The sequence below is a fragment of the Malania oleifera genome, chromosome 2, assembly GCF_029873635.1.
Source record: "Malania oleifera isolate guangnan ecotype guangnan chromosome 2, ASM2987363v1, whole genome shotgun sequence".
Taxonomy (NCBI): Eukaryota; Viridiplantae; Streptophyta; class Magnoliopsida; order Santalales; family Ximeniaceae; genus Malania; species Malania oleifera.
In genome coordinates, this window is record NC_080418.1 from 151,123,391 (window position 1) to 151,144,863 (window position 21,473).

At 35.8% G+C, this 21,473-nt stretch overlaps 1 protein-coding gene and 1 long non-coding RNA gene across 4 annotated transcripts in view; both read right to left on the bottom strand.

Moving 5' to 3' along the window:
* Positions 1-19,571, bottom strand: part of LOC131149625 (uncharacterized) — a 51,892-nt gene extending 32,321 nt beyond the window's left edge. The window contains exons 1-3 of one of the 3 annotated variants that reach the window (XM_058100242.1): positions 19,335-19,571; positions 19,114-19,214; positions 18,440-18,633 (exon numbers count right to left, since the gene is read on the bottom strand). In XM_058100242.1, coding sequence (XP_057956225.1) covers positions 18,440-18,633; positions 19,114-19,209 — 290 coding nt within the window. In that variant the 5' untranslated portion in view covers positions 19,210-19,214; positions 19,335-19,571. Of the gene's footprint in view, positions 1-18,439; positions 18,634-19,113 lie in introns of all 3 variants that reach the window. The other 2 variants (XM_058100244.1, XM_058100243.1) reach the window with 2 other exon arrangements.
* LOC131149626 (uncharacterized) lies at positions 462-8,505 on the bottom strand. The gene is made up of 5 exons (XR_009135264.1): positions 2,802-8,505; positions 2,192-2,703; positions 1,954-2,089; positions 1,760-1,835; positions 462-1,639 (listed from the first exon to the last, which is right to left on the bottom strand). It is a non-coding gene; the product is annotated as an uncharacterized LOC131149626 (long non-coding RNA).
* Positions 19,572-21,473: the final 1,902 nt, after the last annotated feature.

Below are 21,473 nucleotides of genomic sequence, written 5' to 3' on the forward strand. Positions count from 1 at the left end.
AAATTTATATATATTTATATATATATATACATATAAAAGATAAAAATATATGTTAAGAGCATGGTTCGAAATCGCGGTCGCGGGTAACGTCGCGAAACGGTCGCGGGTGTCACAGGTCGCGGGAGACGCGGGTGTTATGTAACGGGAAGCGGGCATAACGGGCGTGAATTTTTTTCACGCATGCACAACCATGCCAAAATCGAAAAATAAGCATGAAATCCATTAATACATGATTTTTAACAAATTTTGAAGACTTTCATTCAACCTACAAATGTTTTTTAATAGGCATTATGATTTTTATATTAATTTTAGTGCACTGTTTACAAAAAAAAGCATATTTTTTTATAGTTTACATTACTTTAATGAGTAAAAAGATGTAGAAATGTAAGAATCAATTAATTAAAGTCATAAGTTACTAAAAATGAATCAATAGACTCATTACTCAATATACACATTACAAATACATGAATTCAAAAAGTGATTAATATCAAATATCAATAAATAGTTGAAAATACAATTATACAATATTACAAATTTATAACATAATACATGTCATCACCAAAAAGAATGACGTGGAGGGTCTTCACAATTTGCATCTGTATCTTGAGATTGGGATTGGAAATTATCTCCCCATCCTTGTGGAAATACATAGTTGAATAAACCCAAGTTTATGTCATTTCGTTGTTGCTCTTAAAAATGTACTAGTGATGAAAATCCTCCTGAATAATGTTCATAAGTTGGGGCGGGGACTGGCTCTAGGTAGTGTGTAGAAGAAGACTCACTAGATCCTGAGATTCCTGATCCACTAGGATAAAAATGTGAGTCACGAGATGCATAATGTGGATATGCTAGATGAGATCCATATGATTGTGATGATGAACCATCTAAACCAAAGTCGCCAAAACTATGAACCACACCATATGAATCTTCAATAGAATCACTAGGGTCACCACGAGCACTCCTTCTCCTGGGTTGTGAAGATTGGTTCCCTGGAAGAATACCCAAGTCATAATTTTCAAGTATGTCATGTAGTCCATAAGGATGAGAAAGATGTATATCCCTTGCAAATGATGTCCCTGTGTCATATCCATAATTATATTCTACACCGCCGCCTCCACCACCACCACCACTGCCACCTCCCCCAACCCCAGCTCCAGCACCACTATTACCATCATCATCACTTGGTGGGCTCAAACTGTACGTTCAGGGCTTGAACTTGAATCATCATGCGCATTTATTGGTGGTTGATCACCTCCTTCTGTGGTACCACCAACTTCTTCATTTAACCAATTTGAATTGTCCTGACCGTCAAGTAGTGGTGTCTCTTTCTCCTCTAACCATTGACTTAAAGGATCATCTTCTTCGAAAATGTAGTCCAAATTGATAGGATTGAAACCCTCTTCAATTTCTCGTTGGCTTCTTCTCATTGTACGTCTTAACTTTAACCTCATGTTGTAATGTACAAAAACAAGTTTTTGCAGTCTCATGTACTTTAATCTATTTCTTGTTTTCGTATGGATGAGGCTAAAGGTGCTCCAATTACGCTCACAGTTCGAAACTGATGTGGTCTGACTAAGAACTCTGATTGCTATTCTTTGGAGCTCAGGAGCACACAAGCCATAATGAATCCACCATTCAGCTGCATGAATAATTAAAAAGAGTTTTATGTTAGTAGAGCGTATATTTCAAAAGTCAAATTTGAACATAAAGAGAGAAAATAGAGTCATTCTCCATTATTTAGCTATATAGTCATATTTACCAGGATTTGTTTGTTTCACTGCCCTTTGAGCCAATGGGGTTCCAAAAGTCTCCTGCCTATCTCGATATAGCAACAACTAAAAAAAGATGATTGTGAAATATAATTAATTAATTAAATGTATTAATAATTATTCTTGAAAGTATTACAGAATACTAGAACAATTTATTATTCAATTTAATGAAACCAATACTTACTTGATTAATAGCCCGAATTTGAGTATCTATATCAGTACCAACTTGGTTATCACTTTTTTAACTCCATCCATGACTTCTCTAGCAACTTCAGGAGAGGGTGGGGCACCATAAAGAAATTATGGGTTCAAAAAATACCCTACAATTAAATTTAGAAACATATTAATCAATAGTTTTGTAATGCAACTATGCATAATTTAAAAGTTAAAACAATAAGAAATTGTATTTGATTTACACTTACCAGCAGCGTGCAAATCTTGGTGCAACTGAAAACTCCACCGGTTGTCAATAATTTTCCAATAGTCTTTGTAAAACCGGCAATCTTTTTGAATGGCCAACTTTGCCCTATCAATTGCCTCGTATATGAAGCCCATGGTTGGTTTTTCATCACCATCAACCAATTTAAGAACTTTCACTAAGGGTTCTTGCACTTTAATTATATCAGAGGCCTTTTGCCAAAACTCTTTGCCTAGGATAATTTTCTTTGAATCATATGCTGGGCCTAATTTTGTCATCCCAAACCTTGAGTTTTTCCAAGCATCAGATGTAAACATTTCCCTTAGTGCTTGTCTATGCCTGACAATAGTCTTCAAAGCAATGAAATTTGTGCAATGAGCTGCACATGCTGTCCAATAGAGATTGGGCCTCTTCTACATTAATAATTTTCCTCCTGCCTTCATTGCAGCTTCATTATCAGTCACTACTTGGACAACATTCTCCTCTCCAATTTCTTCAACCGCCTCGTCCATTAATCTGAAAAGAAATTATAGATTCAATAATTACTACTATTTAATTAAAAACATGCATGTTCATAATACTATTTGCATATACAATTAAAATTAGAAAATTACCTGAAATAATATTCAGCTGTTCTGCTTGGTACATCAGAGGCATCAACTGATTTATGAAACACGGTGCCTCTATCGCAATAAACTAAAAAGTTTATAATGTGTTTTCTAGTTGGTCCTGACCAACCATCACACATAAGGGTTACACCTCTCTCCTTCCAAATTGCAGAAAAAGAAGCTATATAATTTTTCATTTCTTGATACTCTTGCTCCAAATAAATTTCAGATATCTCATAAGGTGATGGACCCTTCACCCCCTTTCCAACCTCTGCAGCAATATCAAGCATAGGCTGCATAAATGGAGAGTCAGCTACATTCGCTGGAATCCGATTATAAATTAGGAATTTTCCAACTGCTTTTCCTAATTTACTTCTTAAACCTTTCAGTAACTTTGTGTTGATTTTTGGTTGTTTCGCACTCTTACTTCTTTCTAAAATAGGATCCATTGCCTTTAGTCTAGCTTCAGGGGCATCAAGATTGATCCATTGTCGTCCATTACCTCCAGCTTCTCGACCACTATAAGATCAAACTCCTGCACTATTGAAACCACCAGTAGCACCACTGCCAGAGCCACCTCCCTCTTCATAAATATTACCCCCTCTTGATGTTCTTGCTCAAAATCTTTGTCTCTCTTCCCATTGTTGCTGTGATCGTATGCTTTCTTGTCGAGCAAATCTCATACTTTCTTCTTCCAAGTCTTCTTCATCGCTCAAATTCTCAAAATCTCCTCTAATTTGGGCTTCTGCTTCTTCTTGCCTTTTTTGTTTATCTCTTTTCTTCTCAGCATACTGTTGTAGATGTTTCATCATTTGTTCTCTAACTTGTGTGGTCACATTTGAGCATCCAGCTACTTGACCTTTTTTATGTGCCAAGTATTGTTTCAAGCGTGTAATGCCCCCTTATTATCTTCCCACATAACTTACACATAATAACATGTCTATTACCGTCCACCGCAGTACCAAAATGCCATCCAATATCCTCACTAGGTAAGTTCTCATTTCCTCTATCACGTGACATATTGATAGACTTAATTTGATGATCTCTACACAAAACATAGAGAAAATACAAAGTTACAACCTTTCTAAAAATGACAGGAATAATATTATAATTAGTAATTTAGTAAATATTAAATAATAAGTACTAAATAGTCCTTCTAATTTTAAATACTTATTACGTAAAAATAAAATATAATATTTGATTAAAAATAATAAGTAATGTTTAATTTATTTTGATATTTAAATAAGCAAAATTATAAAATATTAGATATTTTATTACAAAAAAATATATTCCTTTATCTTTAAAAAGATATTTTCATTATTTTTTATAACTTGATTTTATTTTTATTTATAACTATAAGAAATTAACATTGAAATTTTAAAGGTGGAAAAAACTTGCTCTACTTTTATATACATCACAACATCACTAATAGAGATCCATACAGTACAAATTGACTATTTAATTTTTTAAGCATTTTCTCAGTTTATGGATTAAAATAAAATTTTTCTACAAATTCCAGTAGTAAACTAGTAATTAGCAAAAATCTGAATTATTAATATATTAACTATTAGGTTAAAATGTTTTTTATTAAGTTATCAATTTTTACTTTATTTGATAACTAAAAACAAAAAATAGATCATGTAACGATTTATTTTACCTAATTTTAAATTTAAGGTCAAAATGATGTTTTAAAACTTAAAAAAATATTTATAAATAGGAAATATGTGCTGAAACTAAATTTTCCTAATTACCTTTCAAAAAATATAAGACAATTAAAATATTTATAAATTAAGAAAATTTTATTTTACATAATTATTACTGTTTTCTAATTTTTTACTCTATTAAATTACTCCTTTTTTAATTCAATTTAACAAACATAATTTACAACAAATTATAATTAAAAAAAAACATAATAAAAAGTTTAAGATGTGGGAGATTTCTGATCTTTGAAAAGAAAAAAAAAACAAGAGCTGCATCTATGGGCAAGGCATAAGACTAGAAAAGAGTATTTTTTGTACTAATGTTGTATCTTGGAAGTTTGTAACCATAATACTATTAGTCTATTACTAACGGTGTCAGCTTTCAAAAAATGTTAATGCAATACCATATAAATGAAATTGATATTGTATATGAATATAATAATTTACAAGAAAAAAAATGCTGTTAGGGGAAATAATTATGCAAAATGTTGTTTTACTCACAAATATAAATTAGCATAGAAATAGAACATGAGAAATTGTCCACTCCATATTTTTGGAATGCCATGTCATAGTTATTTATTTTAAAATAATATATATTTTATATGCAATGAAACCAAAAGGAAGGAAAGAATACGTAAAGAATGAATAAAAGTATGTTAATCAAAACAGAATATGACATGCTTAAATTGTTTAGGAACCAATTTGCATCTTAAATGAATCTGAAATTTTAAAGCTTTTTACTCTATTAAATTACTCTTTTTTTTTTTAATTCAATTTAACAAACATAACTTACAATAAATTATAATTAAAAAAAAAAACATAATAAAATGTTTAAGATGTGGTTGTGGGTGTTGAGTGTTGCTGAAATAAAGCTTTTCTCATTCGCGAGATGAGTAGAGGCCAGAGAGTCTGAGACTTTAAGTGAGACCGAGAGAGGGGAGGCGACTCGGAGGATGGAGGAGCCTCGAAGCTTCGTGCGACGACTGGCGGAGGGCTGGTTGGTGGCGGCGAGTGCGACGACTGGCAGATGAAGCTGCCTTCAGCCACTCTCAAGCTTCGAAGAACTTTGTTAGGTTCAGGATTCAGGAAACGAAGGCTGCAAAGATGAGTAGATCAACTCAGGCTTCGAAGGAGTGAAGGCGTGAAGCCTTCTTATAGCTTCGGTGGCCAACAAAACTGCAAGTAAGTTTTTTGCTTTTTTAATGTTAGATTTAGGTAGATTGAATGGTAGATGGGTGCTTGGGACTCGGGAAAGGGGGAAAGGAACGCTGCGCAGCAGAAAGGAGATTCTGCAAGTTGTCGGCATGTAACGGTCCGTAACGGACTGTTACGGAGTGTAACGTAGGGGTAACGGCCGTTACGGCTGTGAATTTTTTCCAAACCGCATTATCGGCCCGTATTGGTTTCAGAGCCCTTGATTTACGTTACATATCGGCCGTTACGCTACGTAACGGCCGTTATTTAAAACCATGGTTAAGAGAGAGAAATTACAACCTAGGCAAGGGCGCGTGATGTAGGACAAGAAGCAAGACCTTGGGAATATCCTTGCTAGAGAATAATTAAGAAGAGTTAGGTCAAGGAATTGTCGAGTTAAGTGAGTGTTTTATTATGTGTTTAGCTTCATTCGTAGAGTATTATGTGTATTTGGGGGCTTGTTTGTAGTATTTGTGTATTCTAGTGGTATATGTTTGTAATGCAATGTGGTTTTAGGGGTATGAGTGTAATTTCATGCAAAGAAGCTTTCTTATAAATAGTGTGTGAAAGTCATGTTTTAGGCAGTTGTTGATGAAATTGAATTGGAACTGAACATAAGTTTCCCCCTAGTATCTCCTCTCTCCTCCCTTCCCCTTCTATCTCTTCTAATCTCTCCCATAGCTGCAGAACCTTGATGCTGCCCTGCATCATTTGGTATCGATCACTATTCTTCCATGTCAACCCCCCATCTTCCCCTTTTTCCTTCTCTTCTCTTCTACCATGTCCTTCTTCTCCCTTGCTTCTTCTTCTTTCCTTTTCTCTGTTTTGTAACTTCTCACTCCCTCTCTGCTGCTTCTTCTGTCTTCTCTTCTTGTTTTCTTGCTTTCTGTTCTGTTCTCTCTCTCTTTAATGCATTAGTCCTCCCTTTGTCTCTGTTCTATCTTTCTCCCTTCTTCTTCTTCTTCATCTTACATCCTTTCCATTAATCTCTCCCTCTCTGTGAGTCTCTTATCTCATCATCTCTATTCTGAAACTCCAGTATTAAATTCTCGTCGCCGTCCGACCACCAGAGGACACCCCATGCGCCGGCCAAACTTATCCAATCGTCAGCCCTTTGAAAGTACCAACCTCCTGTACTTTTTTCATATCACCACCACAACTGTAATTCCCATCACCAGATCTACACTTGACTGAAGTTTCATCGCCAGAGTCTTGCCTCCGGGGACACACATGCCCCATGCGCCGGTGACCCACAAGTGGGACTCTGCCGAAGTCTTCTCCTGCTTCCAGTTTCACAAGAAATTGCTTGAGTCACAATATTTTGGGCTTTATCCAAGATATCTTGATCTGCAAGGAGGCATTTTGATTGTGGACACAATTTATTGCAAGCAAGCGCGATAGTTTGGCACAAAACTCCAGAAATTGTCATTCCAGCATTAAAAATCAGGTTTTGTTGCTGTAATTTGTGAGTTTTTTTTGTGTTTTTGTTTCATTTCAGCAGGAAAATCAATATCAAAGGTGAATTGAAGATTGTTTTTCAAAAATTAGGAGTAAGGCTTGTGGGAAATTGTGTTAAAGGGCTGTTGGTGATATAAAGCTGCAGCACATAATTTAGCAACATGGTGACAAATTATCGGATAAAGCAATGCCATTTGCCAAACTATGGGCACAATTTCAAACTGTTCAACACCTTTCTCAAATGTGGAGAAAAGGTTTGCAAAATCATCATTGATGGAAGGCGTCCAATGAATGTGGTTTCCATAAATGGAGTCATTCGAATGCAGCTTCATCCAGAACCTCACCCAGAACCTTATGAGATGTCTTGGGTTGATAACTCTACTGTACATGTTTATGAAAGATGTTTGGTTCCTATCCAAATGGGTGAATATATGACTAACTTTTGGCGTAATATCCTACCTATGAAGATTGGCCATGTACTCCTCCTTGGTTGGATGATTTGCGGTTGACTCAAGGGCATGAGAACACATGTCTTCAACAATAATGAAACGAAAATCATTTTGAAGCCTGCTTTACCAACCAACCAGGACAAAGAATAAGAGATTATTGATCACGTCAAAGTTACTCAACTTGAAGACACTACAAGGCAATAAATGCATTTAAAGACATCCAAAGTCTTTCAAACATTCCTATTGTAGGGTTTGTCATCCCTGATGAGTTCATTGATGGTAATTCTCAAGTCAAGTCTATGGCGCTGCCAATGGAACATAGTTTCTTCTCATTCAAGTACTAGCTTTCAAAGAGACCAAATTTACTCTCCCTTTTGATCCTCCAACATTTCAAAATTCGAGGCTAAATTTTTTCTAACTAGGGGAGAGTCAATGTAGGACAAGAAGCAAGACCTTGGGAAGATCTTTGCTGGAGAATAATAAAGAAGAGTTGAACCAAGGAATTGCCAAGTTGGTAGTTTATTATGTGTTTAGTTTAGTTACTAGAGTATTATGTTTATTTGGGGGGCTTTTTTGTAGTATTTGTGCATTCTAGGGGTATGTTTGTAATGCAATGTAGTTTTAGGAGTACGAGTGTAATTTCATGTAAAGAGGATTTCTTATAAATAATGTGTGAAAGTCATGTTGTAGGCATTTGTTGATGAATTTGAATTGGAATTGAATGTGAGTTTCCCTCTTGTATCTACTCTCTCCTCCCTTCCCCTTCCTTCCTCTCTTTTAATTTCCCCATGGTTGCAGAACCTTGATGCTGCCCCAGCATCAAAGCAAAATCCTCAAAAAAACAAAGTAAATTTAAAAATTAAAAATTAAAAGTAAGAAAATTTAACCAAGAAAGCCCCTTTTTAAGCCATTCCCATCATAATTCATGGAGCACTTCAAATTTTCTTGTTCCTTCTGACCCTTGTTTACCTTAGTTTTACCACCATCAAGCAGGATTTTGATTCCTTCGCAATCAGATAACCGTAAACCCGATTTATCCATCAAAAGCTGAGCTCAAATATCCTTCCCAGAAAACTCCTTTATGGATGTGAGCATTTTTGGATTGAAAAAGAAGAATATCTTAACAGAAAAAGAATTTACAAGACTGAAGAATAAGAAATCTCGCTAAAAGCAAGAAAAGAATAAAATGGAAAAACAAAAAAATATATAAAACAGCCCACCAATCATGCTGAACATCCTGAAAAGATAAACCCTTGAAAGTTGAAACAACCAGCAGCGACAATCCATAATGAAGCTGAATACTGAATCTTGTTCCAAATCAAATACTGGGAAACAGATTGCGGAAAAAGATGAGATATACATTTCCAAAGGCTCTTGAAGGAAGATCTAACTATCTAGTCCCACACTAGCTTCTCACGACATTACCTTTTAAGCAGATTTATTTTTAATTACTTTATGCCAAAGAGAGTTATCCTCTAAAGGAAACCTCCATAACTATTTACTCAACAAGGCAATGTTTACAGACCTCGAATACCCTAGACCCAGCCCTCACTCCTTTTTAGACCTACACACCAACTCCCACCTAACCAAATGATCATTCTTCTTCCCCACCCACACCAAAGAAACACCACAGCAACTTTAAAAATTGGACAAAAAATAAAGGGGATGCTACAGAAACAAGATTGAATAAGTTGTGACATGATCAATTGATGAAAAAAAAAAAAAGCATCTTTCCACCCATCCAAACGCTTCACCACCTTCTCTACCAGAGGAGCCCAAAAACCCACCAGCCTAGATTACCACCCAAAGGAACCCCTAAATATGCCAAGGGCCATTCTAAAGTAGCACACTCTACAAAAGAAGCCAACTCCAAATAACTATCCACCCTCAAAATACCAGCTATCCCGCTCTTCCCTTAATTTACTTTTAACCTAGAAACACTCAAAAATCTGTAAAATGGTTAGCACATTTAAAAAAGACTTCCTATGAGGCTACGATCCTCTAAGAAAAACTAGCATCATAAGCAAACTAAAGAAGTGACGCTGTGATTTTTGGTGTAATCCCAATAGGGGGGCGAATTGGAGATTTTAAAATTACTAGGTCAAGTATGTCCTATTTTAAAATCACATACAGTATTACACAACCTAGGGTCATTCTAATCAATCACAAATCTAGCAGATAAATGGAACTCCAAGTAATTTAAACAAGTATGACAATTTCAGTAGTTTCTCAATCAATCATAAACCGATATTCAAACAAAAATGCAGTAATCTCAACAAGTAAATATAAACATGCAAATACAGAAATGTAAAGAGTATAGGGAAAGAATAACACTGGGTTTTTACGAGGTTCGGCAAATCCTGCCTACGTCCTCACCTCAAGCCGACCCACTTGAGGATTCACTAACTAGCTCACTTAATCAGGCAGAGCAAAGCCTTTTACAAATTTTCCTTACAGGGTGGAGTCCCCCTCCTTAGGCGATACCCCATGCCTGGAACACGGTTCACTACCCGAACCGCAAGGATTACAAGATATGAAAGATAAATTTGTGAACAACAAGGTGCTTCTCAAATAAGCTAATGTGTACAATGAAATTCTATATGCACTCTTATATGATAGGATTTATGCTCAATAGAGTTTGTATGATTCAATCTCTCAAAACGTATTTTGAGTTAAATGAGAGGATGTAAAAGATATGTGATCTTCGAATCAAAAATAAAATATGTAGGAGAAATTAAAGATAATGCTCTCAAGAGATTTTTCAAATGAATAAGTAGGAGAGAATAAATATCTTTGATGATAAAAAATTGATGCCCAAATAAATACCTATTCAACAACCCTAAAGAGCAATAAATTTGCAAATGAAGGAAGTGAATGATAATCAATGCTCTCTTTCAAAATAGATTTTTCAAAGGAATAAGAGTAAGAGAGTGAATGCTTGCTTGTATGTGTAAGGATAAGAGAAACAAAGCACAAAATATTTTAGAGGATATTCAAGATAATCAAAAGTGTTAAATGAGCTTTTGGGCAAGCTATTTATAGAGTGCTTCAAAAAATGACCGTTAAGGGACCATTTGGGAATTATTAATTTGTTTAATTTGAATTTAATGACCGTTTTCGGCTTGAAAAATTGCCCAACCTACGAGGTCCGGTCAACTGGCAATGGCTCTGGTCGACTGGGCCAAGGCGATATTCAAATCACCGAGGTTCAGTCGACTGGGGCTCAAGATCCGATCTACCAAATCATTAGGCCGATCGACTAGGCTTCAACAGGTAAAAATGCGACCGGTCAGTTGGGGCTTTAGAAATATGGCCGTGTGGTAAGGCCAGTCGACTGGACCTTGAACAAGTTTAAACGGGCCAATCGACTGGGGCTTTATATAATTAAGAATTTTGGCCTTATGCATTAGCCGGTCAATTGGGCACCTTAAAAAGTTGAATTTAAGCCCTATTTTGACTTCAAAAAAAGTTTCAACCCTATGTGTACGAGTTTGAAATTTTGAGTAGAAGGTATTCCATGAAAATTGTGGTTCCCTACGGTCAATCTATGGTCTAGTATAGAGCATTCAATCCCATCATGCAAGACATGCATATTAAATACAAATTAAATGCATTACAATAAAATAAAATCTTCATTCCTTGCTCTTCACTTTGCCATTCAGCAAGCCAGAAGATGTGAGCTTCCAACTCCTCATGGCTTCCATTGTACCTCGACTCTTCGTGCCTTCTAAAGAAATTTCTGTTCAAACACTAGATGCACAAGTGAGATACTTTGGATTTGTCATAATCAAAACGGGATAGGACTCATAAAGTCAACAGACGCCATGTGCACCACCCAACTAGGACACCCCAATACGTCTCAAAAGCCCTCTATCAATCGCTCTATCTATCATTCCACTCAAACATTCACTACTACGAGAAACAAGAACAGAGAAATTGGATCTCCTTGTCTAACACCCCTCAAAGCCTTAAACCATTATTAGACTCCCAACAACAAAACAAACAACAAATTAAGCCTTAAGTCCCACTAGGTGGGGTCGGCCACATGAATCCTTTTCCACCAATTTACACGAACATGGGCAATTCCCTCCGGCGACTTATGGGCTATCTCATTCCAAGTTAGTTTAAGTATATCCATGCCCCTTCTAATTAGTTCATTCTGCCTCACTAGTGTATTATTTGGCTTACATTGTAGATGCCCAATCCTACAAGCGCTATGCCCAACTTATCACAAATATTTTCATTCCTTAATTTATCTATTAACATTATGCCACTAATCCACCTTAGCATTCTCATTTCGACAACTTTTGTTTTTTGAATATGCTTGTTTCTTAGTTACCCAATGCTCAATATTCTTGTTTCTTAGTTGCCCAACATTCTGATACACATAGCATAGCTGGTCTTTTAGTTGTTCTATAAAACTTCCTTTTAATTTTAAGGATATTCTACCAACACACAATACGCCTGAACCACTTCTTCATTTTACTCACCCTACTTTAACTCAAGTATAAAATATTCTTCAATTTCTCCCTCAACTCGCATAATAGATCCAAGATACTCAAATATAGTTGTGCTATTAATTTCTAAACCATCAAATTTAATATTTTCTCGAGTATGCCTCTTACCATAACTAAAATTACATTTCAAATATGGATCTTATTTCTACTTATCCAAAATCTCTAAATTCTAAAGCTCTCCATAAATCTAACTTAGATTCTACTCCACCCCTAGTCTTGGATACTCCTTGTAAGTTCACAAAGCAAAAAGATAAGGGCTCATTTTGGAACCTCATTTTTTTACTCCTAGCAAGTCCATCCATCACTAGTGCAAAAAGAAAAGGTCTCAAATGAAGATCCTTGATGTAAACCTATTATAATTGGAAATTCCCTAAACTCTCCACCCATAGTCCTAGCACTAGTCATTATTCTATTGTACATATCCTTAATGACATCAATGTACCTACTTCATACTCCTTTTTTTATAAACCCACCATAAACTTCTCCATAAATCTAACTTAGATTCTACTCCACCCCTAGTCTTGAATACTCCTTGTAAGTTCACAAAGCAAAAAGATAAGGGCTCAAAGCAAATAAGGGCTCATTTAGGAACCTCATTTTTTTACTCCTAGTAAGTCCATCCATCACTAGTGCAAAAAGAAAAGGTCTCAAATGAAGATCCTTGATGTAAACCTATTATAATTGGAAATTCCCTAAACTCTCCACCCATAGTCCTAGCACTAGTCATTATTCTATTGTACATATCCTTAATGACATCAGTGTACCTACTTCATACTCCTTTTTTTTATAAACCCACCATAAACTTCTCTAGGTACCATATCATAGGCTTTCTCTAAGTCAATAAAAACCATGTGCAAGTCCCTCTTTTTTCCCTTAAACTTTTGCATTACCCTCCCAAAAAATATATAGATTCTATAGACGATCTCCCAAGTATGAAACCAAATTAATTTTCTAAAACCCTAGTTTCTAACCTTAGTTTTTGTTCAATTACTGTTGGCCTAACATGGCTTTCGAATCTCGTTTTGATGACAACAAATAAAGGTTGATTTAACTTGTTGTGTTTAAGTGATGATATTTCAGGAAAGCTTGAATGACAAAGTTCAAAAAATCAAAAGAAATGCAAGTTCAAGATCACTAAGTACTATAAAGCACACTCACCTTCAAAGTGATCCAAAGAATGCTCAGGAGGACCAAAAATGTTCAAAGCATATGGAAACCTAAAGACGACTCAAACTCAAGTCTAAGAGGATTCAAAGCAAAGACTCATGTGAAGACTTCAAGCTTAGAGTGTTTAAGGCTTTAGGACAACCTATGTAAGTACTTCATACTAAATATCATGTTGAAATGCTTTGAAGCTTATTAGGGGTTGTCTTGGACTTAGAGACCTTATTTTAAAAACCCCGGAAAATGTTTTTTTAAGTAACAAAACAATATGGCTGAGAGTTTTTGAAAAATAACCTAAAAAACAGAAATTATAACTGCTCAGGCGACTGAAGATTAAGCTCAGGCGCCTAAAGATTTTCCTGAGCAATTTCTAAAGAGGCAGTGTAGGCTCAGGCGTCTGACCCTGTTTTTCAGTAGAAAATTTCACAGTTTTAAGGAACCTCAGGTGATTGACCCCGAGACTTAAGGCGCCTAAACACTATTAACGGCTATATTTTTAAAAAATTTTAAAATTCAAATTTATGTTTCTTGTGCCACAAATTTTGTATAAACTTGGGAAACACTCCAAATAACTTGTGCAACACGAATTAAACCTTTTTGAGCCTATAAATACATGTTTTCTCTAATCAAATTCACACCAAGCTTTGAAAATCTGCCCTCAAGCCAAAAGCTCTCTTGCTCACTTTTTCATACTGAGAATTGCTGATAATTTCGGAGTCTCAAATCAATCTTCTCTGAGCTAAAATTTCTGAATTGCTGATTCTTATCAAGAGAAGTATTCCGGTGAAGTAGTTTTTGAGCTTCAATTCAATTTCTTTTGATATTTGTTTGAAGTATATTAGTGCTTTTAATTGTACTAACCAGTTCTATCTGAGAGCATTCTTTGTACAAAAGAAATTGTTTCTTGTTTCTTGTTTCTTTGACGGTTCTGGTCATTAGATCGTTGTAACCAAGCGTGTGGTATCGCTTGGAGAGGGGGCTCCACCCTAAAGGACGGTTTATAAACGGTTTGTTCCGCCCACAAAGGAACGTGTTAGTGGAATCCTTAGGTGGTCTTGCCTAAGGCGAGGACGTAGGCTGGGGATAAGACGAACCTTGTAAAAAATCTCGGTCTCACTCTTACCCTTCACTTTTTAAATTTCAGCATATACAAATTGTGTTTCAAAGTGCAAGTTGCTGAAAACTGAGATTGAGAAGACCTTTTAATTTAAGAAGGTACGTTGGTTAATCTTTTGCGGAAACCTTTAAGGGAGTACGTTGATTAATCGCTTGCAGAAATCTTGATTAAAAGAAACGCATAAAAATTCATTCATACAATGCTATAAATTGAAATTGTGCAAACACTAAAATAAGGAATTGCTGCAGCTCTCACAAATTGGTTTAAGTATTGTGTGATTGGTTGATTGATTGTTGTTTGGTTTGTGATTGATATTGTGTTTGGATTGTGGTTGATTTAAAATTAAAAACATCCTTGTGTGTTTGCTAAGTATATAAAAGAATTGTGAATTTGTAAAAAAAAAAAAAAAAAACTTAAAATATTTTTATTAACCCAATTCACCCCCCCTCTTGGGACTACACCTTAACTTTCAATTACCTTTTCTCACAATTTTGTTGTATGACTCACAAGTTTAGTTCCACTTCCGTGATAGCTATTACAATTTTGAATATCTATTTCATTTTTGTATATGGGTATGAAAGTGCTTTTCATCAACTTGGCATCTTCTTAATTTTTTATAATTGTATTAAATAAATTAGTTAACCATATAACTTCGTTATCACCAAGGCGTTTGCGTTTGTGAGGCACGCCATTTTGAGCATAAAACACCCTAAGGCGTAACTTGAAAGGCGTAAATCCTCAAATGTGCACACCTCAGGCAAAAAGTTGAGCCTTTTACACCTCATATGGGAAGGCGTACACCTTTTGGGAGCACCTGATTTAAAATATTAAAAAAAGGCAAGTAACAACGGCTTTGATGAGCATCAAAACGCCCCTCTCTCGACGAAGCTTATTTCTTCCAAGCTTCCGTATCTCTCCGACGACTCCTCCAACTTCTTGTCTCTCTCCAATGAGTCGACGACTCCTTCCGACATATTGTCTCTCTTTGACGACCCCTTCGAAGCTCTCGTCTCTTTCCAAGCTTGCATCTGGCTTTGAAGACTCCTCCAGCTTCTCGTCTCTCTCCGACGAATCAATGACCCCTTCCAACCTCTGATCTACCTCTGACGACCCTTCCGACGTCTCACCTCTCTCCGACAACCCATTCGGACCTGTTGTCTCTCTCCAGTGACCATCTACAGCCTCTCGTCTCTCTCCGCAACCCCCTACAACCTCTCTGCTTTGAGATCTCATCTCAGTCTGACGTCTTTGCTTGAACTAATTCAAGTATTTAACCCTTGCTATCTCCAGTGTTGTTCATAGTAGACTCCCACAAGACTCTCTGCCACTGTCTCTAAAACTCAAGGTAGCTGCAGCAGCATTTGATTTGTTCCAGTTTTCACTATTCATTTATCAATTTTCAGTTTTAATTTCCTGCTGCAGCAGCTTTTCCTCTTCTTTTTGTAATGTTATGGCTCATGCTTATTTTTTAAAATGTATTGTTTGAGTTTGTTTGCTAAAATTGGCCTATTTGATATTTGAAAATTATGTTTTTATTTTTTTCTCCATTATTCTAAAAAATTTGACATTTTTTACTATATATAAATTGATTTTATTTTTTAATTGTTTTAAAAAATACAGTCCCAAAATTCTTACGCAGGCGCCTTACGCCTTCACCTTTTAAAACATTGAGCAGAACTACAAAGAAAAAACAACAGCACCTTGATAATGCATTCCAGCCTCTTACCACATCTCAGAAACAGAAACCCTTAAAACCAGCCAGCACTATAGGCCCAAAGAAAAGCCAAGAATCGGATTGTGTCCCAAATAACCCCCACTAATAATCTCTTCCCAGCAAAAACTCTAGCATTTAGGATTCAGATTGGTGGATATCCCACCTTGATCTGCCCTATAGAGGTGGATTTGGTAGTTCTTAAACAGATTTAGGACAATAGTCAATGGCCACGAAGATGAACCGGTGTCCGTTGCAGGCTTTTGGGGTTATTGGTCCAATCACATCCATGCCCCAGGCTGAAAAAGGCCAAGACATGGATAATACATGGAGTTGGAAAGGTAGAACCTGTATACAATCTTCGTAGATCTGGCATTTATGGCATTTTCTTGCATAGTCTATGCAATCCTTTTCCATAGTCACCCAATAGTACCCGCACCTTAGAATTTTCTGAGCTAACGAATGACCACCAACGTGGGTACCACAAACCCCTTCATGGACCTCCTACATAATTTGTTGCGCCTCTTGTGACCCCACACACCGTTGGAGTGTCGTGTCGTGGTTCCTTTTATAAAGTATTTCTTCGTCCAGAAAGAATCTCATAGATAATCTCCTAATAGTTTTTCGATCATTATTGGAGGCTCCTACGGAATATTCCTGTAATTGAATATATGTCTTCATGTCAAAGAACCACGGTTTCCCATCAATTTCTTTTGTCACGGCATAATATGTTGGCTCCCCTTGTGTCCTTATCCCAATAGGCTCAATCTCCACTCCGGGTCCTACCTTGAATAGGGCTGCTAATGTTGCCAAAGTGTCAAGGACCAAATTATTTTCTCGAGGCCAATGGAGAAACTTGATACTGACAAACTATTTTATCATTTTTTGAATAAATTGATGGTACAGTATCAATTTAGCATCCCTAGTTTCCCATTCCCCTATTAACTGATATATTACCAAAGCTGAATCTCTTTTAACTGTTAGTTCTTTGATCCCTCGATCATGAGCGGCTTGCAGACTTAACACACAAGCTTCGTACTTGACCACATTGTTGGTACACGGAAACGTGAGTTTGGCTGTAACAAAATAATATTTATCATCTGGTGATATTAACACTGCCCATATTCCATATCCCTATACGTTGAACGCTCCATCAAACAGCATTACCCATCCTATTTGATCTTCCTCTTCTTGGCTTACTGAATCAATGTCTTTATCTGTAAAATCAAACCCCATGGGCTGGTAATCCTCGATGGCTCTATCTGCCAAGTATTCAGCTATTGCGCTCCCTTTAATGGCCTTCCTGGTTACATACGTAATGTTGTATTCGGTTAACAACATTTGTCATCGGGCGACCCAGTTGATCACATCTGGTTTCTCAAAGACGTACTTGATTGGGACCATTTTGGAAATTAGCCAAGTGGTATAATACAGGGTGTATTGTCTTAGCCTACTAACCACCCAAACCAAGGCACAACATGTTTTTTTCAGGTCTAAGTATTTAGCCTCGTATTCAGTTAACTTTTTGCTCAGATAGTATATGGTTTGTTCTTTCCTTCCTGTCTCATCATGTTGCCCCAATACACATCCCATTGAATTCTCTGATACTGCCAAGTATAGGAGGAGTGGCCTTCTGGGGCACTAGGGGAAGCAATACCAAGGGGTTTAGGAGGTACTCTTTTATTTTCTCAAAGGCTGATCTACTCCAAATGGATTGTATCCTAAAAGTAGGATTGTTGATTTTAACATCTCTAGGTAAAACCCCCAACCCCGTCATAGCCAATATGGAGTATTCCAATTTTCAATAATAACCCCTAGCTTGTCAAATGTTACGAGTAGGTGTGCCTCTAATTCAACATAAACATGATAGAATTTTGATGTCCTTGTATTCCTCAGTTCTAAAGTTTGTCATGTTATAAAAATCTTTAAAAATGTCGGTGTACATCAATTTAATAAGTCTTTTTGGCATAACTTCTATAGGTTTTGAGAAATATGAGAAAATGATGCTTAACTACAGGTGTGTGTGCGTGTGACAAGTACAAAAGTGTAAAAAGGTAAAAAGGAGAATGTAAGGAACTCAGAACACCAACGCGACAACTCTGTCACGGTGTTTGACTTTGCACAGATTTCCTTTCTTTTGTTGATAGCAAAAGAAATTTCATTAATAGGGAAAGAATTTATAAGGAGGGAGAGTAAGAACCTTGCACAGATTTATCATTTACAACAATTAAAGACACTGCATTGAATACTTATGGTATGTTTATTGGAAAGCAAAAGTTCAAATAGGCTTGCTGAACAAAGAGGAAAAAAGGTGTAGGACACAAGTTTACATACCATATATCGTTCCAAAAAAGAATGAACCACGATATGTCCAGTAAAATTGCACAGAAGAGAAGAACAGCATAGGTTCGACCAAGGCTTTGGCTGCTACTCTCAATTGCCACAAGAGCGAATAAAGCTATTGCCAAATTAATCAGCAACACACCGTTGTACAGTGCCCCGAGAGATCCAACCAACGCACAACCAATCTAACATCAATATAACAGCAAGACAAGAACCACTAAACATCAACCCATTAATCGACAATTTTATGGGGTGAGGGGAATTTAAATTGAATTTTTTTTAAAAAAATGGTACCAAGTGTATTAAAATAATGATCCTAATATCATATTCATGCCTCGCCAAATTACATTGCTTATTTGGAAAAAATGGTGCGAATATTCGTTTGAAATTTTCGCGTTTCTCGGTGAGGGTGTGCGTGTATGAAGAGAAAACGTGCGTCGGAAACAACATCTGGTTTCGGATTAAAAAGTAGAGCTCGTTTAAAGGCGCGCGAGACTTAATAAATAAATAAATTCTATACATCTATGTAGATAGGAGGTCTTAGCATCGAGATGACATGATACACCAGGAAGAATTCAAAATATATATATATATTCATATGGAAATGCGGTTGAGAAAAACGAAAAATGAAGTTGAAGAGAGCGGGAGTTTGGAACATAACATACTTGAACATAAATGAGAATCACAGCAAAATATTGAAGCTTGTCATAATCGCGTAACAACGGCTGTATCCGACTTTCCAGTGAACAACAACGCATCATAAACCCTAAAATCCAATCCAATACCCTTTTTGAGTTTTGAGAAATCCAGCAATCAGCGCAAAACACGCAGAGAATGCGTGTAAATGAGAACGAAGAAATTAACAGAGACGACGGAAGAGAAATACATTGAATCAACCACGATCTAAGCTCGTACAAGTTCTCTTCTCCCCTTTCATGCACCGTTCGTCATGTCGCGAAATGAATTCTCTCGGCCGCTGTTTGTGATGGGATTTGGGAAAACTGAAGGAACTGGAAAGAAAACAGACACGGACTTGCTCTACTTCTATCGATGATGAACATTAATTAGCTTTTTCAGTTTTTCCCCTTCTTTTTTTGAATCTCATTTTTTTTTTCCCTTTTTTTCATTTTAAATTTAAAAATAATTTAATAATTAAATACGCTGAGGGTCGGGCAGAGATGGGCCCGCCAACAACTGATTTGTCTGCGAACAGTTCTCGATATATTCAAGCTTCATTTGATGATGTCCTTGTTTTCACATTATAAAAATGTCTAAATCATTTTTTTAACATCTCCAAAAACAACTTATTTATTTTGTATTAAAAATTACTTTAAAAATATTTATCAAACATAAATTCAACATTTCTCTAAAAAAATAAAATAATTTGTAAAAATTATAAAGAGTAACCAAATTACTTTATCAATTGTCTCCTATAGTTGTCTACAATATTTTTTTCCCGATTAAAGGGGAAAATGGCAAGACAATATGTTCAAGTTGTCAAACTGATTTACTTGATCATTTAATTAAATATTGGAATGGCACACACCAAGTCGAGCGCTAAAGTGATATGTCAAACAACTAGGTATACCAAACTGTCATAACATACATGTCACTCATCTCAACATGCCAAAGTACTAAACTATATATAAAATTATGTCAGATTAATCATCTCGACTAATCAACAAGAAAAATGTCAATTGAAAAGTGTCTTGCAACATGACGCTCATTTATTCCACCTCCAAATAGCAAGCTGTTGTTTGGAGACTCAATTTACTTTCCATACCCAATACAAACTTCATGTGCTTAATTTGCTCTAATTGCACAACATTAATTGGCATATTTTTTGTGTCCAGTGGATGATTTAAAGATCATTTATTGTGAAGTTTTATTTATGGCTAAAAAAAGATCAATAATCATTTTCTAGTGAAATTCCAATAGCACTAACTCTTGATGAATATGATTGTGCATCTATGATTCCCTCCACACAAGAAAGAAGGTTCTAGGAAATGTTCAAAACATGCTAACATTCTTGTGCTTTTTGCACCCTTCATGCCACAAAAGAACTGATTCGCATTGTTGTAGGCAATAATTAACCAATTTCTTGAAGTTGTTACATTGAGCACAATGCCCATGGAGAAATAGAATGAGAGCCTAAGCGTCTAAAATTGGCTCATCACTCTTGTTTGGAAGAAAGAAGCTAGTCATGGACATTGTACCAGTAGGCATTTGTTTATATAATGGTGTTTTGAGAATGAATGATGCTTTATAGTTCAATGGCTATCAAGTTGCCAATCAAGGGACAATATTATTTGTTGTATGTGGAGAGTTGAGCTAATGGCAAACAGAAGAATAAAGGCACCCCAAAAGGGATCATAAGCAGTCCAAACAATATCCACAAGCACCAAAAGTGCCTCAAAAGTGAATATCATATCGAGGTCCTAGTTCCACTCCTAAACATTTTAACCGAAGTGGATTCGTCGTTTGGACGTCGTAGGCACCACTCCAAGGCTAAGTAAAGGGGAATAGATTATGTTAGTTATTTTCAAAAAATTTAACCGATTAAAGTGTAGTATTTGATTACAAGAACAATATATATATATATATATATATATATATGATTTTATGAGTATTCAGACATATGGGAACGGTAATTTTGAATTATTATATGTACGTTTTGGGGAAAAGTGTTGAATTTGAGTTAGAGTAAACCCTAGAGATGGTTATATCATTATTTACAATGGAATAATATAGTTTTTTCCAGACAGATTATTATATTATGAAATATTCACTCAAATTGTGTGACATGAGAAATGAATTTATTACTGTATAAATAAACTTGGTAGTATATTTTATGAGGATTTACAACATAGTATAGATCTATACTGAATTCACGATATGACAAATTTATAGAAAATCATGATATGATTAATTTATACAGAATCATGATATGACATATTTATACAGATCATGATATGACAGATTTAACACAGATCATGATACGACAGTATTATTCAGAATTATGAAT